The sequence below is a fragment of the Ischnura elegans genome, chromosome 2 (assembly GCF_921293095.1).
Source record: "Ischnura elegans chromosome 2, ioIscEleg1.1, whole genome shotgun sequence".
Lineage (NCBI taxonomy): Eukaryota > Metazoa > Arthropoda > Insecta > Odonata > Coenagrionidae > Ischnura > Ischnura elegans.
Genome location: NC_060247.1, coordinates 122,873,489 through 122,895,314, shown reverse-complemented (window position 1 = coordinate 122,895,314; position 21,826 = coordinate 122,873,489). Strand labels below are relative to the sequence as shown.

General features: G+C 36.6%; 1 protein-coding gene and 1 long non-coding RNA gene across 3 annotated transcripts in view; one reads left to right on the top strand and one right to left on the bottom strand.

Moving 5' to 3' along the window:
* LOC124154553 (cGMP-specific 3',5'-cyclic phosphodiesterase-like) overlaps positions 1-21,826 on the top strand; it is a 304,329-nt gene that overhangs the window by 263,345 nt on the left and 19,158 nt on the right. Inside the window, exons 8-11 of one of the 2 annotated variants that reach the window (XM_046528363.1) lie at positions 1,231-1,374; positions 7,221-7,292; positions 17,866-17,904; positions 18,855-18,986. In XM_046528363.1, the coding sequence (XP_046384319.1) occupies positions 1,231-1,374; positions 7,221-7,292; positions 17,866-17,904; positions 18,855-18,986 (387 nt within the window). The remainder of the gene's footprint in view (positions 1-1,230; positions 1,375-7,220; positions 7,293-17,865; positions 17,905-18,854; positions 18,987-21,826) is intronic. The other variant, XM_046528364.1, reaches the window with a different exon arrangement.
* On the bottom strand, positions 7,228-9,861 carry LOC124154557. The gene is made up of 3 exons (XR_006863955.1): positions 9,731-9,861; positions 9,486-9,644; positions 7,228-7,299 (listed from the first exon to the last, which is right to left on the bottom strand). It is a non-coding gene; the product is annotated as an uncharacterized LOC124154557 (long non-coding RNA).

The window sequence follows — 21,826 nt, the reverse complement described above, 5'->3', positions numbered from 1 at the left end:
ACCGCAATATAATATATATAAAAATGCATTTACTAAGTAGAATTTCACTTTGTAATTAAGCATAATCGAACTAGATAAATTAAAGTGCAATTTTCGGAGTTGTGGATGAATGATGGTGCTGCTTTCCTCAAGCAATCGTAAAATCAGGTTCTTTAACATTCAAAACCGTGATAAAAATCATTAAAAAGGGTTTCTTATGGTAAATTTTACTTTAAATTAACGAAAAATTGAAATGGAGATATTGAAGTGTAATTTTCGGAGTTGTTTGGTCATTGAAGTTGCTGCTTCCCTCAAGCACCCACAAAATCACGTCCTTTATTGATGAAAGATGGGGACCTAAAACAAAACTGAAATTTGGTTGCGATAAATTAATATTTTTCAAATTTGTTGAGTTGTTAGTGGATTAATACAGTCGGTACTCCTAAAAAAGGGTCCTTTTTACATTAAAACGTAATAAAAAAGTATCTTGTATGATGTTAGGCACGATATGGTGGAAGTTCGTAATATTATCAAAATGAGACATTGCAATATTTCCACTTAAATTTATCAGTGCACAACGCGTTTCGTCGTGAATATCAACTTGATGATGATATTTGTAACGACGAAACGCGTTGTGTAATAATAAAACTAAGTGGAAATATTGCAATGTCTCATTTTAATAATAGTAATAAAAAAACATCAAAACGCGTTTCAAAGGTAAATTTCACTCTAAAGTAACGTACAATTGAGCAATATAAATGGCATTGTATTTAGATTTTCAGTTTACCTTTTCATTATTTAGTTATTTTAACCCAAACTTGAGGGTGTAGACTAATTTCTGCGCCGACCAACAGTCTGCGGCGACAGCCCGCTCGCTCCGGTCTATTCGCCTTTCGACGACTCTGCTCCGCCGACCGTTTCCGATCGATAGCCCAGGAGAGGAGGAGGTGGTCCTCAAAAAGTTCTCCCCCGTCTCCCCTTCTCCTCCTCGGACGTTTCTCCCGCTTGTCCATCAGCAATTATCCGTAAAAGGCAGACGGGTTAAGGAGGGGGAGGGGGGGGGAGACCTCTTGTGACGCGAAGGGATTGAGGGGTTCTCCCCCCAAGTGGATTTGGAAGAAAAGGGTTCTTCTCTCCTCAGAACTTGTCCTAACTCTCTGCTTTTGTGTTCTCTCTCTCTCTCTCTTCTTCCATCATCTCCGTCATCGGCCTCAAACAACGCCGCCGTAAACACCGCACACAACAACAAAGATCCTGCTGCACCTGGCGCGGAGTATCTTCGAGGAGCAGAACAACTTGGAGTGCCTGGTGACGAAGATCATGCGGGAGGCGCGGGACCTTCTGAGGTGCGAGAGATGCGCCGTGTTCCTGCTCGATCTCGAGTGCTGCGAATCGGTGAGTGAGCCATTTCATTCAATTGCCTCCACCCCATATCTCTCCCATGAAAATTCCATTTCCCATTATTAAATAGTAAACTGATTAAAGTGAAGAGTAAAAGGACGAGGCTTTTATTGGAATTATTTAATGGCAGTGTAATATTAAAAATTTAATAAAATATATTGGAAATAAAAAAAATCAATTACCATTTGCCCCCATTTAAGATGAACAGACGTTACTTCCAAAAAAAAGCCTTTGCATACATATCTTATACCATATACTTTTAATTTTATGCCTAAGCAATTGAGAAATTTAAAAAGAATGTCAGAAATTATAAAGAAGTATCAAGGAGTGGTTAATTAATGATATTGTGAATTTGTAATCCCTTAAAACTAAGCACTATATTTATGAATAAGTTACATTTCTGTGATCATTTGTGAATTTTTTTTACTTATACCATTTATACCATTGCAATATTATGTTATACTATGGCAAATTTATTCATGTTACAGGTTTAAAAAAAAAAAAATTCCAATGACGTGTTTTGAGTTCTGTTTTATGTATGTTAATATTATTTTCCACTATGTAACATGCCGCTGGTATGAATACTACGGAACCTTCTGATAAGTCACGTGGCTTAGAAGGTCCTGATTTAAAAATGTAGTAAAGGCAAATTATAATGTAGTTATTATCAGCTAAAAAACACTGTGTTGAGATAAATTGATTAAAGATTTATCTGATATTGACTGACCACTTTCTAAAAGTTTTTCACTGGCTTTCTTAAACTTTTAATAAAATAGAGTTTTGAAAATTTATCAGAAAGTAGCCAGATTAAAAATAACTCACATACGGGTGTATGCCGCGTGTCGTAAGGGAGATAGCCCCGGCGTTTCGCGACCGACTGCTGGTCACTTTTTCAAGGGAATAATGTTAGGATTGGGTTTTTGCTGCCTTTTTATATTTCAGGTGGGAGGGGTGGGCGGAGGGTGTGGGGAGTTAGGACTGGAGAGGGAAGATAGCGAAATGTTGCGGATGACTGGGTTCCAAGTATTGCTGATTCTTAATCCGGTATCTCTATTGTAGTTGTTCTTGTTTTTCTTCATTTCTATGGCCTCGCGGATGAGTCGGGTTTTAAAATGTTTTATCCTGGCGATGACTCTTGATAGCTACAAATTCTTGAAATAGCTACAAATTCTTGAAATTTATTTGTCTCAGAAGAGTGTTCTTGTAGTAAGGTCTGTTTGATCCTAAATGGGGTAAATGATACTTAATGGATCCTAAAAATTTGCTCAAATGTCATAATATAAAAATTTATCAACCTTCAATTTATTAATGACACTATACTTTATACACTTTTTTTCTTAAAATGTGAATTTGTTATTTTTAAATTTCCTTTTTCAAACAAAGACGTTTAAAAGAGCCAACGAAAAAATATGCGCTAAAAATTCATCGTTTAAGCAAAATTATTGGTTTGGGTGAGTCGCTGAACTCACCGGTATGGCCTCTTGCGCTGACACTAATTTTTGGAATTGTGAAATTTTTTCCGCGGATTAAATCATGAACTGGATAATTACACTTCTTTTCTTCTTGACCCCTTATTTTTATTTAAATATGAATTCTTGAGGTTAATATTATCTACCAAATAATCATTGCCAACGTTTAGGGAATAAATTTTCTATGTTCAATATTCATTATGATTATAGAAAGATGAGTGACAATAATTACTAGATAAAAATATTGTTGCTCTACAATTATTTCTAATAAGCCTTGAAAATAGAAAATTAATTTTCCGAAACCTTGGCAGATATGTTTTGCATTAATTACCTATATACTGAGGGTTCGTACCATATAAAAACTATACAAAATGATTGGTGTAGGACGAGGCTTATTGGAAATCCATGAATCTATGAAATAAGAATGTAGACTGAGCACAATTTTCAAATGAATGACTTTTATTTGAATCCTGAAATACACGTTCATTTTTTCCGCCCCCAGGGTGGTAGCGACAGGTTTTCCAGGACCGAAAGAGTGATCTCGCGACCCATCATTTTCTGAATCGTTCGGTCATTCCCACCATCCATTTTCTATCGCTTATTCCGTCACTATCCGAATTTAAAATTTTCACTCGATTGAGAGCTAAGGGTGGTGTTGCAGTCGTCGCTAGCGGCCGGTGCGTTTTCATTGGCCGAGAGACGGTACCAGCATTGGTTTATGCGATGGAAAAAGGACGCGCGGAGTGATGGAAAAAAAGATATTTGGTTTCTCATCCCTGGAGAAATCGCGGAAAATTCTTATGGGCAACGGTCGTTTTCACGCAAACACGAAAGCGATTGCTAGCGTTCAGAAAGGACGAAAATAATGATCGTGTGATTCAGTTTTAAAAGTCAACACGTTTCACTGCACTGTTAAATTATCAGAACTCTCTCACTCATCATCGGAATTCACAACTCGTTAAGTCCTGATGATGTTACAGTGTAGTGAAACACGTTGATTATTAAGGCGGTTTCACACTGTCAACCTAACGTCAAATTCCGTTCAAGAATCGTTGAACAAGCTTCCTCGAATGGTTATAACGTCATTCCAATCGTCATAGCTGCGGGCATGTTGTCTTGAATGCTCTTGAATACCTTCGTTTCCATTAAATTCGTCTTTTCTTGAACGGTTCTAATTTCCATTGTTCTCGAATGATTCTGAAGCGTTTCGTTCAATCAGTGAAGGTTTTTTCAGCCTTCCCAGCGTTCCCTTGGAGATGGGATGAGTGTCAACATCATGGCCGCTTGTAAGACCTTATTAAATTTTGCGAATATTTAAGGTGTTTAGATGAAAAAACCACCACATGAATCAATAAAAGTTTGGTACCGCAAGAAACTGATACAAATTTGTTGCCTGTAATTAAAATTATCATTATAATTCTCTCTCGGTCTAGCTATACGTCCTTCCTTCCGTTATATATTCCTTCGTCGTCCGTATTGACGATCGTTATTTAAGTAAATTCAAACTTTCTACAATATAATGAAAGGCCGGTAAATTCTATTCAAGATCTGTTGAACAATCACTCTTTAAAGACCTTCTCGAATGGTCTTGAATATCATTTTAACTGTCAAGACGACTTGTTCCACGTTCAAGACATCTCCAGTAGTGTGAAAGATTCTTTTAGCCTGAATCACACGATCATTTTTTTCCATCCCTTCCGAGCGACATTTTATCTACATCTACATAATACCCCGTAAGCCTTCTAAAAAGGGTGTGGCAGGGGGTGATAGGACATCAGCCGTTTACAGCTTTAAAAAAAATGAAGTGCTCTAACGAAGTAGGGACTAGCGTTTATTAAAGTCCTTTATGGTTCGGGGGAAAAACGAATTCCCATATCTAACTGTTCGGCAAAACATTTCTCTTAATTTATCGCTTCTATCGGACCTGGAAATATAGTGTGGCTCTAATATTATGTTCTCTGTGTCGCTCTTAAAGATGTCCATTCTCAATTGTTCAAGCAAACTAAGCCTACCGCGCAGCCTCCGAGTTTCCAGCGGCTCCCAGCCTAATTCGCTTAACATCTGGGTAACACTGTACGCCAGTAGCAGTTTTTGACGAAACGCGCAGCCTTCCTTCGTATTTTATTCATTTCGCATTCGGTTGAGGTTCGAATCCCGGCTAACACAAATATTTTTTCACAGCGAATTTCATCCTTGTTGAATTTAACTTTGCACCCGTGAGCGTACTGACTGCGTACAAAGTTACTTGTTTCATGCAAAGTGCTTTGAGGTCAAAAGTGGTTGATTTTGTACCATCCTACTCTCATATCTAGCGGAGTGAATGTTATACATTCACCTGTCTAGAGCCCACACGAAGTTTAAACTGGCCTGCCATTCATTTTAGATGACGGCGAGTCGAGAAGGATTTGCGAAAGATAAAAAAAACTAAAATTACGCCAAGTCCGAGGCTCGAGTCCACGAAGCAGTCGGTCATGGTAGAGCGGGATAATTAAATGAGCGGAAAAAAGTGGACGGCACCCGAGAGAAGAAAAAACGCATGAGAAATGTTGAGGCGTTGTCTCGCGATCCCGGCTGGCTGTGACGTGTTTCCGCCTCTAATTGCGAACGTTCCATTGAATCGTCTCCGGGAATCGTCTGTCTCCTTCACTCTCCGAATGGAATCCAAGTGGTGAATACGAATTCATGAATAATTTTTCGGATTTTAGGGAATTCTCTCTATTTAACTGCTAAGTTTTGAAGGTGCAAAAAAGAAGTTGGCAGAAAGGTTTCATTACGGATTTTTCTAATCCTGAATTCGTCATATAGCGCTCTGAAGAGGAATATTTTATCAGCTATCATCCATATTTTAAACTCAGTTATTTATTCTGTGACCCACAAAAGCATTTGAAGAATATTTTCTGATATGTTGGGTCCGTTGTCTTCGACAAACTTTCTAGGGATTGCATTTTAAACTGTCTGGCATTTTTTCAGGTACATTTTAATTCACACGACCTGTTTCAATACGGAATGTATTGAAACCGGTCATGCTTCATGTTCAATAAAAAGCTTTTTAAATTTCAAATATCATATGTGAAATTTACAGTTTTTTTATTTATAACACTTGTTAAAAAGTTACGGTATCATCTTTAAACTTTTCAGGATCTATATCATAAATTTGAAACTTAAACCTCAGCATATTTATAGTAATTTCTTTAAAAGTACCTGAGGCAGTAGAGATGTAGCGGAATGACATCCTGATTTAATGAAGTGCAATCCTTCTTTTTCGTGCAATCAGTAACTTTTTTATTATTGTTAAGTCCTGACCGATTAATGCACCACGACAATAAAACATGGTCCGGCAAACGGGAGCGATGCACCTCCCTCTCGACCGGTCATTTTTTGTTACGGAGAACTCACGTAAAACTCATAATTTATTTTCAAGCTAAACTGACTACACAGTCCCTTTCTCAGTGTAAATGAAATGTTCTCTAACAGAACGTTAGCTTGTGTATTATTCACTAGATACATCTTCCGATAAATCTACTATGTTACGATTTATCTCACTTTATTATGAGAGCGACGGGCGATGTGTGCATATTTTAGAGCTAAAATCAAGAAAATCAATTAATTAACTTTAATTACAAATCCACCTTTAATTTAAATATAGATTTAAAAAATCCGGATAAATAAATGTATTGTAACCCATTAGTACTTATACATAAGCTTCGCCTTGACCTGACAAACATGTATTTAACAATTCAGAAAATTAATTCTAAAAAAACATTCTCATGACGGAGGAATAAAAACCGAACACAAGTATAAGTAAATAAAAGCGTGGATTATCGATTACACAACAGGTTCCTCTGAAAAGACTAAAATAACGCCAAATTCTTTGGGTTTCAAGAACTTAACTACAACTACCCAGGTACAATATTAACGTTTAGTATAAAAGGGTATCTAATCCTTGTCTATGATCTAAATTTCGTAGAATCATGAATGTATATTATTAAAAAAAATATAAATTTAACCTAAAATTTTGAACAATAATAAAAATTAAAATAAATACTACTAACTTATCAACTTGATTTAGATGATAGGTAGAGAAGACCCTGCTCAAAATTTTTCTGTATTTCAAAAATATAATTTTTGCATGTTATAAAATTGTGAAAAGGTAAAATTATCATATTTGAGATACGGAAAAATGCTGAAAACAGTATGCTTAATATACCCTGAGAGCTACAATACGATGGCATAAGTTTTAAGGGAACATTGCGGCACCAAAAAAGGCCGAACCAGGGGATAGTACGTGTCCTCATTAAGTAAAATGTGTCTTCGAAATTTTCAGTGATGGTTTTATGGTTTGGTTTTCCTCACGCGCTGCTTTTCTTCCAGAGCCACCTGGAGAAGATCCTGGAGCGTCCCGGAAACGCCGTCCTGGAGAGGAAGCCGCTCTGCCGGAGAGAGGTGAGTGCTGGAATGGGAAGGAATAGGCCCACGTGCAAATAATGATGTAGATAGACGAATCTTCATTAATGCATGGTATAATAACGTGGTCAGATGATTAGTTAAGTAATTTCTCATTCAACGTTTCAGCAAGTGTATTGCATTCATCTGGGTTAAAAGACATAGACTATAGTAAAAAATATAATATAAAGTTGGCGATGAAAAAGGATATAAATTCCTTTTTAAGACTTAAGGCTTTAAATTGAAAATTCTATGAGGCACAAATTTTTCCAAATATCAACAAGCTCCTGAAATGTTAAATAAATTGGCAAACAAGATAAGCAACTATTGAACGGTTGAATTATATTTGAAATAATAAGTTACACATGTTTAGATTATGGGTAAAAGCTTGGTCGAATTTTGAGATTGAGCATTTCAGATAAATTAATTAACATTTTTAAACGTATATGTCACGATGACTGGTTTTTAGAATTAGACCACCTTCATTCATAATTTTTCATACATAAATGAATAATACAAAGTCCATGCTTAAATATGTGCATTCATGGCTGGACGACTATTGATGAATAAATGGTAGAAAATTAAAATGAATTTCGAGAATCACGGCAATTTTTTCAAAATTCGCATGAACCGCAAATTGTTTTGCAACATTCTCGAAGTATTTAGCCAAAAATAAATGTATAAACCCATGTAGAAATTGCCAAAGAACATATTTTTTGACATTTCAGAAATTATTTTCCATTTTCAATTTGAAAAGATGATATGTAATATAAATACAAGATGTGGTTAGGTATTACAAAAAAAATTATTCACTTAAAATTATAGCTAATAGATTTATCATTTAATTACGAAATTAAGAAAATATACGTGACATACCCATATGTAGTTGTTTAGTTTCTTAGTTTCTGGGTTACAATATTATATTTATTAACATCGATTAATCGATCGATCGACATCGATTTTGATTGATTGGATTACAGTGTATTTTGCTTAAACCATACATGTCAGCCAATTATTAAAACTTTTTGTGTGTTTGCATACATATACTATTTCTTTAAATTATCTTTTTGATAAATTACATACTGTATCTAAAATTACGGTGTTATCAAAATCGACAGCTTGATTTTCATTAATTGCATGGCCAACTAGTGCGCAGAACTGTATGCTTTTTAAAAAAGATGATTTGTGTTGTGAAATACTATTTTTTTAGATTTTGAGATGTTTTATTACAAATATTACCGCGGAGACTGGAAACCATCCATCGTATAGCATTTCATAAATAACGCGTCACCATGGCATTTAGCTACAATCATTTACATAAGTTTTTTTTGCTCATATTTGATGGATCCTAGGAATTTCTCTTAGGAATCGCAGCCATTATAATTAGTTGATATTGGCTCTTAAGTGGTGAGGTATACGAATGTATCTTATTTACGCTCCGAATCTAAGGTCGAATACCTTTCATTGATGAGGAGTGGAGGCAAAACCCTAATTGCTGGCCAAACCCCTTAAATTACAAAATATAGAATTAGGGTTATTATATTTCTTTTATACTTGACTCCTGCTTTAATTTAAGTTTAAAATATGAAATCTTGCCGTTTAGGTCCGAAGTCTTATGATTTCATATTTCCTTGATCATCGCTAACTAGAATTATTTTTATGCGTAAGAATATCCTGGTTACTGTCACAAAAATTTTTGGAGGAGTGACATTGATATTCCCTTAGCAGCCACCCGATGTCAACAATCACTTCACCCAACGAAGATAATGTTGTTATTACGACTTCACAGACAGCGACTACTGAGAAAAAAGCTCTATCAATGGCAGGCGAAAATGTGCCCCTACAGAAAAAGTTTTCATTGCATGACTTTATGTTCAAAAATGTCTAGTAATGTCCGAGTGACTTTCAAACAGTGAGTAGGTTCCTGCATGAGTCTTCTCTAATAAATATCTCAAAATTATCTGCTACAATATGTTACATTGCAAATTCTATTCTTACAAGGATTCTTCCCGCCACTTAATCTTCTAGTGTAAGATTTTATGGTTATCCTAGAGTAAAGGCGAACTGCAATATACGTAGGAGAAATCGAGTACGGCAAACATAATTAATTTTATCTCTACCATGAAGTTGGGATCTTCACGGAGTACTGGAGAGCTCGAAGTGATATCGTTTCCTGAAAAGAACGATTCCTACCCAGAGCAGCCGGTTTAGCGCATCCACGTCTGTTTACTGATGATGCACACAATGCTGGTTTTCCGGCACACGATGCACCGCAATCCATCATCCCGATGAAGTTCCCGTCCTTCTTGGATGTCGTCCTCCCCCTTACCGAAGTCCACTCTTCTCGCGGCCCTTAGGAAGGAATTAAAGAAATAACTCCTAGCTATACTTGTCTGGGTGACAGGGAAAGACAGGGTGACTGGGTGGAAGGGTCTTACACAGGTCGGTAACAGTCGAATTTCATCGAATGGCCAATTTTTGTCGGATTTCCTCCAAATTTAGGATTTTCCACTTATTTCAAATTCTAAACAAGTATACTCATGGACGACAACAATTAAATTAGTTGTATGCATGGTTCTTATCTTATTGATAAAATGGTGCATCGTTTACTTCAGCGTCCATAACAGATGACAAAAGACGATCAAATCAACAAGCATCTATGTGATATGATATTATTTCATATAATAATCCGTCCTTATAAATTTTATAACGTTCGAGTGAATGGATATCGTAATTTTGGATAATGGTCGTAATTAATGGATGTGGGTGGGTCGGATTATGTTAGTGCAGGTTGGTTCGGGGCACACTATTTTACAAAAGATACTATTTACTAAAGGACACTTTTGTACAACTTTGAGGTTTTTCTTTTGGTTCCATCATCATTGTGCCCCTTATTAATATTTTGGAAAAAGGATTCTAACTTCAGGAGTGAATCGATTCCCTCCTTTTCGCTGAACTCCGTTTTTCAATTTCAGTTTGATTTTCTTCACTATCACCTGTATCTACATTTAAGAGCTGGTTTTATAATATCTGGTTAGCCGCGACCATAAGATGTTACAGCCTTAAACTTTATCAGGTGGCGACTGAAAGTTCTCGTTAGCCTAAAGTCTGATCTTACACAGAAGCTAACCAAAACTTTAGACCACCTATAGGTGAAGGGCTGTAACATATTATGGTTGGCTAACTGGACATTATAATGCCGGCCCTTGGTGTGTTAAATACTTTATTCACTCCTATTTTCAATGCTTTTCTGTGTTTTTTTTTTTTATTTTGGATATGTAGTGGAGGTTTCCACTCAGAGTTTCTTAGTCTGGTCGCTGACCGGGAAGAAGGATGACTGCTGGGGTGATTTTGCATAAAGATGATTGGAAGAATCATTTCGTTCTGGAAAGATGGTCCGGAATTTTTGTACTTACGGGTTCAGATACCACAGTGCTATATTATTTTATCATAAAAATGGTAAAATTTCCTTTATTTCGGCACTTCAGGATAAATTTTGTCATATACGTCAAATTTTGAATTTCGTAAAAAGTTGTTGTGTGCCTATCGCATAGTCGGTGATCTAGCTCCTCCTGATATCACCTTCTTAATCTTCGAAATCAGCACTCATTTACATGTGTTTGCCACGCATTTAAGTTACATTTCTGTGAAAAATACATTTTCTTTCTTCATATTGGAAACTTTGACTGATTGTGAAACGTTCCGATTGTTTCCTTTGAAAAAAAACGAACGTTGACTTGTCGAAACACTGCTTAAAGCGTGTGACTTTGTACTCATTCACGCGTACAACGTCACATGCATGCTTGCAAAGGCACATACAATGCACAAGTTTTATACACCAACGGTGAAATTTGCCATATGAACAAATAATTTGTTCGGTCTACCCTGGCTAAGATTCGCTTTGGAAGAAGATGGCTTGGTAGTGTAACTGGTAGCATACCTCACGGACAATCAAGAGATCTAGGCTCGAATCTTGGCTAATTGTATGTTTTTTTTCATGGCGAATTTCAACATTTGTTGACTTATGATGAAACCATGGTAACTGTTACGTGAAAGTAGGACAAGAAGACGTATGATTTTGCCTTCCTACTTGAAGTTGTCCATCCACAGCCTCTAATTTTCCCAAAAACGGTCGTTTATTGCCCTTGACGAGTGTACCGAGGCGCTGTTGACGAGGGTACAGCGCTCTAGTCTCTTCTGAAGCGTGAATTTTCGCAGAAGTTCGGCCTTTCGCCGCACGAAGGCGGTTATTTTTTCACCATGACTGTATGCATGTGCACATGAGTAAATATTCAGGGTGTGTGAGAGAAAAGTGGCAGACCCGTATCTCGACAGGTTTTTTTCAACACACCTCAGTCATGAAACGGGCAAAGAAATAAACTCGAATGTGAATTCTCCAGTGAACGGTGTATGCAGTACCTCCTGTGTGGAAGTGGCGTCGAGGAAGATGAAAGTCGGTTTCGTTCGAGCTTGAGAAAAAATGACGCAAGGAAATTGGGGAACGTCTGTGGTCATTTTGAGTCATGAGTGAGATGCCGCATGAGCCTAGGAGGGAGAAAAGATTTTGAGTTGTTAATAAAAACTGCCAAAAATACTCCTTTGGGGCCTAGTATATAAGCGCAAGTCACGCCGACAAACTCGTACCTCTAATCATTTCGCAGCTCAGATTTTCATTATTAACCACGCAACTATATATTGTTATTGAACTTAAATATTATACAAATCATGGCTGATAAATTATACCCAACTTGGTGATTTTGGCTGGGGAAAAACTAAATTAATAATTCAAAATACTTTGAAAATGTGCCGTTGTTGGAACTGATATGCATTATTTTCTGATTGAATACATTGCCATCATATAAAAAAAATATTTTGTCGCAATATTAATAATCTTTTCATCCATTCAGCTGAGACAATTACAGTGAAATATATTCAAATAAATGAATCTAAATGAGCAAATTAAGACATACCTCTATCAATGCGTGGTTATCCCATAAGAAAAGCACTTGGGCAAATAAAATGCCATTCGTGGCGAATGATTTTTTGATCCTGCAATCTCCAGTTGTCACTACTACTCTCCACTCACTGCAAAAAGGGTCGAACGAACAAAAATTACAAAATAATATATCAAAAATCGCATTTATTTTTAAATATGAATGAAATTTACCAACACGATCATTTAAAGAAATAGTCAATATATGTAAACACACAAAAAAGTAAGAAAGCATCTGACATACATGATTCAAACAAAATATATTATAATTTAAGAAATCAAAATTGATGTTAATGTTAAAAATATATAACTATAATGTTGTAACATTGCGACTTGAAAAAAATAAGCTACCAAATAAAAGGTATTTCACATCAAATATCTTGGTCTGTTTTTTAAATTAAAAATCCATTTGCTTTAATGTAAAAATAATTTATAATACTTAACCACCCTTTGGCTTTATTGTATATCTCATATTTTCATATAATAAGCCTTGAAAATTGAAAATAAATTTTCTAAACGCCGGAAAATGTTTTTCATAAACGACATAAATCATATTTAAATGTGAACAAGAGATCAAGAACAAAAGAAATATAAAATTCGCATTGCTGGTTCAAAAATTGCAAGTAATTTCAAACGGGGATTATTCTATAAAAACTAAGGAAGGTATGTTTTTCTTATAATAGGGTGGTTTCCTATTATTTTTTTATTGCCTAAATCGAAAGATTATTACTCCTGGAGTACGCATTTCACACTGTTAGATTTCTAAATGACGATATCTATTTTTCGCGATTAAATGAAAAGTGAAAATTTTCAAGCGCGCGAAAACGCGACGGGTAAGGAAGTCTCTCCGTGTGACGTATTTCTGGTTCCCCCTCCCGCCTTGTGAGGTGACCTTGATCGAGGCTCTGAGCGCTGATAGGATGCAGGATGCTAGCGGGTAGCTGAGTGCCTTGCTGGCTGGTAGCGCTTGGCTTAAAAAAGGTTTATTAATACCTTATCAAACGAGGAAAACTTTCCGACCTTAGCCAGTTTTAATAGGTGATTATTAAGACATGTTTCCCTGAGCTCTGCGCCTCATGCATGCATTGGTAATCTCAGACGATGTATAACTCCTATCTTCTCCTATAGAAACTAGGTCCCTGTGACGTCACGTGGAGTGGCATCGTATGGGCGCCAATCTGGCCCTTTTCAAATGAGGATAAAAATGGACCATTGCCATTCGTCTAAACCGGTATTTCTAAAACGAAATAATTTGTATATTATGAATACAGTAATTGTGGGTAACAAATCGCAATCAATGCCTTTCGGTTTCTTTGATGAAGGAAACTACCCTATTCCACCCGCATATTTTCCGCCTTAGAGGATAAAAATATTTATGCTATATTTGTTTGCAACAGTATTTATTTTTTATTATTCCATTTCGCTAGAGCTGTATATACGCAAGAGTAAATATTGAGGGTGCGTGAGAGAAAAGTGGTAGATCCGTATCTCGACAGGTTTTTACAACACATCTCAGTCATTAAATGGACTATGAGATAAACGCAAATGTTTATTCTCCCGTGAAATTTTATAGAAAGTTTATTATTCCGACATATATTTGTTATAATAAATGCTACATTGAAAAAGTCATAATGGAGAAAATCGCATTTGGTCCGAAATTAACCAAGATTTAGTTGTAAATTCTGATGTTTTTGTCCGATGTTGAAATTCATGCTGATAAAATACGATATTTATATTGCCCATTAATGGTTAAGTTGATCAACGAAAACTTTTTGGCAGTCATGCTTCGAGAAATAACTTTTAATAGAAATGGTGAAGTAATAAGGAAGATGCGGGCACTATTTTATTAGAATGCAATGAGGTAATGCTAGCCTTGATCAACATCAAACGGTGACATTAGATCTATAATTTCAAATCAGCTTTTAAGTTACCATTTTCAATATTCAATGCTCAAATATATCCGGGGGAATTAATCAACGCATTTTCGAATTAATTTCCGGCTATATTTAATCTCAATGTGTTTCGCAATGCAAATCCTGTAATTTTGGCGAGTTTTAGAAACATTAAACTTTCAAAAAATAATGAACACGTAATTGATATACTTGAGTGATGCAACGTTCGTGCTTGTCTGCCCTTTGATTTGATACGATCGTCGAGGCTGAGGATAAATTTGTCAACAACTGGAATATAGATGTCGTTGACAAAAATGTCTAATTTACAACTCATTGTACTGCAGTAATTATGACTAAAATATTACTTATCCAAATACCCCTATTGAATTATTGAAGATAAAGCTTTTTATTTGTATAAAAATTGTGCCGCGGTTTGTATACTCCGTGCTCCTATCTTTAATCAATTCTTCTTTCTCTTTACAACCTCATTAACTGGCGTCTTTGCACAGATATTAATTAGAACTACAACAGTGCAGATGGGAACTACTGAGTAATTTAACGGTCAAAGATGATTTCATGAAAGAGAAAAAGTTATTTCATAGGAACAGGAAGTGTGTAGCGAAGCATTCTGCTTAGAGCGTTTTACGTTTAGGATATGAGACAGAAAGATTTTATTAGGGATACCAAACGAAATGAGGCATTGATGATTTAGAAGTGGAGAAGATTTTTTAATACCAGCTGACTAAGATTGGGAAATAATGAGGTGTTGAGATGACTGGAAGGAGATGGAGGACTGATGAAGACGATTAAAACAAGGAAAGCAATTTTTGTGGAAATGCGCGAAAAGTATTTGTCAGAGTTACTCATCCGCTGCGGAACGTCTTTGCAGATCAATGATGCAATTTATATGAATTCTCGAAACAAGATTTAATTCACATTTGCAATGCTTAAGCCTGAAGGCCTGGTTCCACGTTACATTAACACGAACAAGTGAATGAATAAATGCATGAACGCGTAAATAAACACGAAAATGCACCGTGTCACCACCCAACTTGTGCGAATGCATGAACGGAAAATAGAACGTGCTCTAATTTGGTTCATTCATTCGAACATGTTCCGTTCCGGTCCACAAAGGTCATTCACGCAAACAGGCATCAACTCGTACGTGTTAATGTGCCGTGTAACCAGGCCTTTACAAAAGAATTACTTGAAGGTGGATTCAGTATTTTTTCACCTTCCAGGCACAGAAATGTTGCAACGGCATTTATTTTTAAATTGCAATTTTCTCGTAAAATTACCATAATTTGGTAACCATGATTTTCACCAATGCTGTGGTGCATAATCTCGGAGATCTCATCCAAGTCTTGCCAGGGCGCGGAGGTTCAGCATAAGTGCCAGCCATCTAGCGGAATTCCTTTGAACCAAATATTCAATGTATCTCCCGAGTCATCTATGAAGCCTTTACTTAGAATAGTGAAATCTAATGGAGTAACTTTCAAAGGTTGTTCAAATATTCATAAAGTTTTATTTCCTTTAAATGGTTTGCTTCAAATTTCTAGAAACATCTCATGTGTCTTGTTGAGATTATCTACTTTCCGAAATCGCAAGGTGCAGGACGTTAAAAAAGGCGTACGTGATCGAAGGTGAATAATCCCCAAAAGAACAATTCAGCTCATCGGAAGAAAATGATCTTTTATCTTGCTTCTTGGCGTTCCTGCTTCAGATCTGAATAACTCGCACACGTGGTCAGCCGTTAAAATGGCTGAGTACCCTCCTCTTTTGTAGCTAAGCTTGTGTTTTTATAATTTTACATCTTTTTTTTCCTTAAAATGTTCCCTAGTCTCATGGAAACTTTTATTTCCGTCGCTAAGCGATACTTAAAGCGTGTCGCCCGAAGCTACTCGTCTTGATAAAAGGCTTCTTCATCGTGAAATTTATCGTTGCATGTAAGAGGCTTCTAAAAATGATATTTTTTCGAAAAGCACCTCGGCGATGATCTTTAAGCTTTTGAGCGAGATATGGATCTTCTGAAATACCCTTCGAAGTCACGTTACCTTGACCCATTTTTATACAAAAAAAGGCATCTCTCGTTGATGCATGTTCTAGACATCGGATTTCGAGTCTTGGAGAAATAAGGCAGATGGGGTTGGAACACTCAAGCAATCTGGTCTGTACCATCGAACCTTTTAAGCCCTCTTCTTATAATGGATTGTTTCTGGCGATTGGCTTGGATCCAAAAGTATCGCAGCAAAAGAATGTTCTTTTGAAACATTCTTTGTCGTCGCGTGATACATTTTTTTGTATAATTTACGTACCATCGCAGTGATGCAAAAAATGGAAATATACAGCCGTCATAATAAAATCAAAAGTAATAATTCTTCCCCAATTTTGAATTCTTTGCCTAAGTTTTGCATATGTTTAAGCTCATAACGGTAAGTAACCTTAGTAAGAAATAATAAGTCTGTGTAATGATTTAGCCATTTCTTGCTCAACTTTTTCAGCGTGATGGCAGTAATAACGGCTTATCAATTTTACACACAACTGCGAAGTTCATAATAAATTCCAACTCCATTCACATAATGAACTTTTCTTGAAATATCACCAAAATATTTGCAAATCGGACAGATTTATAAATGTTCAATCACATCACCCTCTAAAATTTCAAATACATGTAGCTATTGCACAAAAACTTAAGAGCTCTAAATTGGAGTGAAAAAGTTTTTCACGAAAAAATCTTTAAATAATTGAGGATAATCTGAAAAAAAATCATTTTCCAAAAAAAACATACGTTCTATACTTCACGCAAACAACGCTATATATTCACATACTTAAAATTCACTAAATAAAACAGATTCATCAAATTTTCATTTAAAGCCCCGAGGATTATTTAAAATAAACCGAAACATAGGAAAATCACTATTGAATTATTTTGCCTAAACTCAAGAACTTAGGATTTTTATAATAGAGGTCCAGAAAAGAAGAAAAAAATCAAAATATTTACTTCTGGTTGGTGATATACGAATGTTGTAATTGAATTATTTACTGTACGTGAAGCTAACGGGATGACCGCTTCTTTACCAAAGCATTTATAATATTTTAGTCTTAGCTCATGCCACGTTTGTCTTCTTTTTAGCTAATTTACAGGCCATTGCTTGGTTGCAAAAATAATGGGTATGTAATGGTAACATCACAAGTACAATGAAATAAAGTTGTTCTTCCCAATTGCGCATTCTCTGCCAAATTTAAACGGGTTTCTTAGCGCCTACCTCAGCAAGTACTAATAACTATCTTGAAAGCCTTTTAATGCTAACTCAATTTTTATCACCACATTGGAAATTTAAGAACTCTACTCAATTAAATGATGTATGGAAAAAGTAAATTCTTCAATAAGTTGGTATTTTTAGGTTTAAGTATTGGATACATCTCAATGCAACCCACGGAACCAATTGACATTGAATTGGTGAATGAAATTTTCCCAGAAAAAAATTCCCGAGTTTGCCTCTGGTTGGTGAAGTACTTATGTAGTACGCAAATTATCTGTTTTATTTTCAGCTAAGGGTATAATTATCACCATTTCCGTATACAGGTATTCATTAACAGTCTAGTGAATGTTTACGCAATGCTATTTAGACCTTTGATTATGAATGAAATTTATATGTTTCATATGCTTTCTTATTTTCGTTTTCAGAGCAGCAACATTAACGTGGACGACGTATTTCAAAAGAGGGTAAGTAATACTTATCTCTTTTGAGCTACGTGAATCACAATTTAATCTTCATGCCAACTTTTATTATTTAGTGTTTCCAATATTCCATTTTCCTTGCTGCATTCGGTTTCCGCGTTTGTTTTCGAGCTGGTTGAAAATTTAACTGATGACACTCCAACTATGTCAATTTTCAGGTGTCTTTGATTGAAAAGGCGGTAATGCTGGTTGACGGTGTAGACCACCTTGCTTTAGACCCCCACTTACGTTGGAACACCTTTGATTGAAAAGGCACCTCAAAATTGACATAGTTAGAGTGACTTTCCGCTTATTATGTAAAAGTGATAAGCTCTCAAATATTTTTATATGATTCCTGAGTAAACAACTTCTCATTCAAGGATTTTTCAATTCGCAGTTGAACCAATTCCAAGGATCACATTTATTTAAAAACTAACAAATTAACAATGCTTTCTCAAAAAAATATCTACGTGCAGTTTTAAGTAACGCGCGAATCTAGAAAAATTTATGTTCTTTAATAATTAATCTATTCAAATGGCCAACGATTGCTGTATATATATCATATAGTTAATATCACTCGTATTCTGTTCATTTAAATCTTCGTGACAGTCCATACAGAGAAATGTCAAAAAAAATTCATTATTGATTTTATTCTGGGGTATTTATGAATGATCATTATCATCTGATATTATTTTGTAACTTTTTCATAAAGTAACTTGAGGATTAAATAATAAAAATTTTCATATAAAAGTTCGGTCGGATACCGCTGTCCAATAAAGTGATGGTTTTTGTCAATAGTCCCACCATTTCCGAAACTGTTTTCAAAAATTATTTTATGCATAGAGTTGAGTGTATTTCAGCTTTTTCAAAGCGTAAAAATTACATATTTGTTTTTAAATCCACTCAAGAGTAAAACTTTTTCTGTTACGTTCGTTTATTCTCCATTTTCTTCACAGGGCGTCCATTTCCAAACTGTTTTCGAGCTCCGAGCCCAAGACCAAGATGGCCTACTGCACCGCCCGAGTGCCGAAGACATCCGAAAGTCTAGCCTCGCGCAGATAGCGGAGTACGTCGCCGCGACAGGACAGGCAAGTTAGAGGTTTTTTTAGCTGGGAAACAAAAAGCACAAATTTCATGATGAATATGAATGAATGCAATTATAAATTGTAATTGGTAAATCGGACGAGACTCAGCTGGATACGAACGATCTGCTTTTCCGGGAAACTTTCCGGGAAGCATCGTGGGTGACCATCCCAGTGATGCCTCATTCACATTACGATTGTTCCAGCGATTGTCGGAACTATCGTGCATTCACACGACGATTGTTAAAACCTGTGCTGACATCTAAAGTGAACAGGAAATTGACGGTTAGCAAAGCTGTTGAGGTATGCAGGGACAAGATTTTACTGTTTTCAGTGTGTATTTACCGAATAATTTTTCTTCCGCCCATATTCTTCCTTCCAAGGACAAATTGATTAAAAAAATAGAGCTTCTAGAGCTTTTCGTCTTTGTCTTGTCGCTTCCTTTTCCGGTCTCCCAGCGCCTAACCATCGTTAAGTGGCAACGTACGGAACTACGTCAACTATTGTGAGGACATGCATTCACACGGCTAGTTCGGCAAACTATTGTTAGGACGATCGCTCGGACAATCGTAATGTGAACGAGGCATGAGTGCTGGCGAAATGTTAAGGGCCACGAATACTACAAAAGAGGATCCTCAAGTCAGCCGCTTAATGTGTTGTCACCCACCGCGCATTGAAAGGGGTTTAGAAGAGTCGCCACTCGCGTCGCTGACGAACAAATTGATCCGAGTTTCGCGGGGAAATAAGGTATAATTAGGGGTGTTAATTTATAAACATGACAATGCGATCTATGAAAAAATTCATAGCATTTCAATGATGTTCCTCGCAATTAGATACATCATAATGCAAAATATTAGGAAAAAGTGGATTGCATCGCACTCATCACCGCGCTGCGGACATTTTTGAAATCCGATTAAAATGCGACCGAAGTGGCAACAGAAATCAGCCTTCTATGGGATGTAACTGGGCTTCCTCTATGAAGTACCCTTGGTATGGCCACTGTAAAATTGTGCGACGCGCTGCGACGTTGTTCTCCCTAAACATACCTCTTGCTACGCGCATCAACGAACAACATAAACGGATGGCATTGTTACTATCCGCTTTGCACCTAAAACCATTCAGTTGCACGAAGTAAATACTCAACGGTAACGAATCTACAAGTCTTTGCTGCCGCTATTACGTTTGAATTTATAAATAAAAATTACTGTGGAGTTCCGCTAGTTTGAGCGTGTTTAAGCCGGCCATACGCTTAATCCGCACAGCCCCGAGACGAATCAATTTGCGCACTGTAACAATAGGTGACAATCTAACGGAGAGTAACAACTGCCGAACGTGACAGATGCGCCTAAAGGCCATTTTACACGGGACATGGAATTGCGCACATTGGAACATCATACATTTCTCTTTAGGGCGTGTAACTGTGGGAATATATGAACCAAAATAAAATAGGAACTATTTCGCCATCTCACGTTCATGCATTCTCGCACGTGTTCTAGACTTCTATAAATTCACCACTTTACACGACACAATTTTGACTGCGCCTTAGTACACACGTCAGATTGTGCTAGTACTATCGTTTTCAATAACATGTAGACACTCGCGAGCCCCACTTAAGTCATGGGCTCGGGTCGGTGAAAACTTGGAGGGTTGGAACTCAATGCAAGCTGCATCCTTTTACTTTAGGTCGCCGACGAGGCCGGACGCGGATGCCGCCGGACCAGCAAAATGGGAGTCAAACTCCAGTGGCAAAAGCCCTAACGGATGGAATGCACGGAAGAAACTCGCGTTCACTCACAGGTTGGGCCTTGGGAGTGTTTTCTTTCGGGCTTCGCGGCGAAGGCTCTGCCTCTCCGTAGATTCATATTAGGACTCACTGTTTCTGTCGTACGAAGACGTGGCTCCGTTTTGAGTAAGGTTATTCCATGTTCGGTTGTTGCGATAAACTTCTGGGAGGGTTCGAATGCGTTTTAATCATACCTTTTTTTCATTTTGTCGCAGAGTCATTCTCAACATCAAGAATAGATACAGGTGACTCAAGAAAAAGTGTAAATTGGATATTTTAAGAGTAAATTTTTTAATAAAATTACTCCATCTACGTTAACACATTCATTTCTAAACCGATTCATTCACTTAGAGGAAACAAGCAAGGGAAGTAGCTTTGGTTGTATCTACATGTCCTTGCGACTAATTACTGCCAAATCCCAGTTAATTAAATTTCCAACTCATAGTATTTACAATATTCAATAACTAACCTGATAAATTCGTAGTTGAAATCATTTTAAAAAGCGTAGAGCATGAGAAATTGAGTGTAGTGCGCCAAAGAAGGGGTGGGGCGAGTACAGTCTCGTCCAGTTACGCGGTCCAATGCTCTGCGAAAGATTGTGGTTCGTTCTTCCGTTTCGAACGGGTTTCTTTTACCATAGTTTCGACTAATCTGAACAGTCAATTAGTTCGGATTTGTGGGATTGCATTGTATGCTCTATTGTATGCCCACCTCCTTCCAAAGCTTCAGAGAAATAGCAACAAATATTTTAAAGCTATTGTCTAGTTTTGACATTTAATAACTGTATCTGCTTAAAGTTCAATCTTTAGTGCAAAAATTATGTAAAACGTAATTCCATGCATGTTAATTTTAAAATATTTTACCTGATTTTGGCTGGGGGAAAGGGTCGCCACTCCAGGCCATCCCATCCCTCAAGGCATATTCCTAGTAACGCCACTCACTTCAAGACTATATTAATTATCACCAAAACAAAATTTGTTTCGATCGTTTCGCCCTAACAGAACCAAAATATCATCTCAAAAGAAGTGGCATGATCCCTAAAAGAAATCGTCAATTGGGGAAT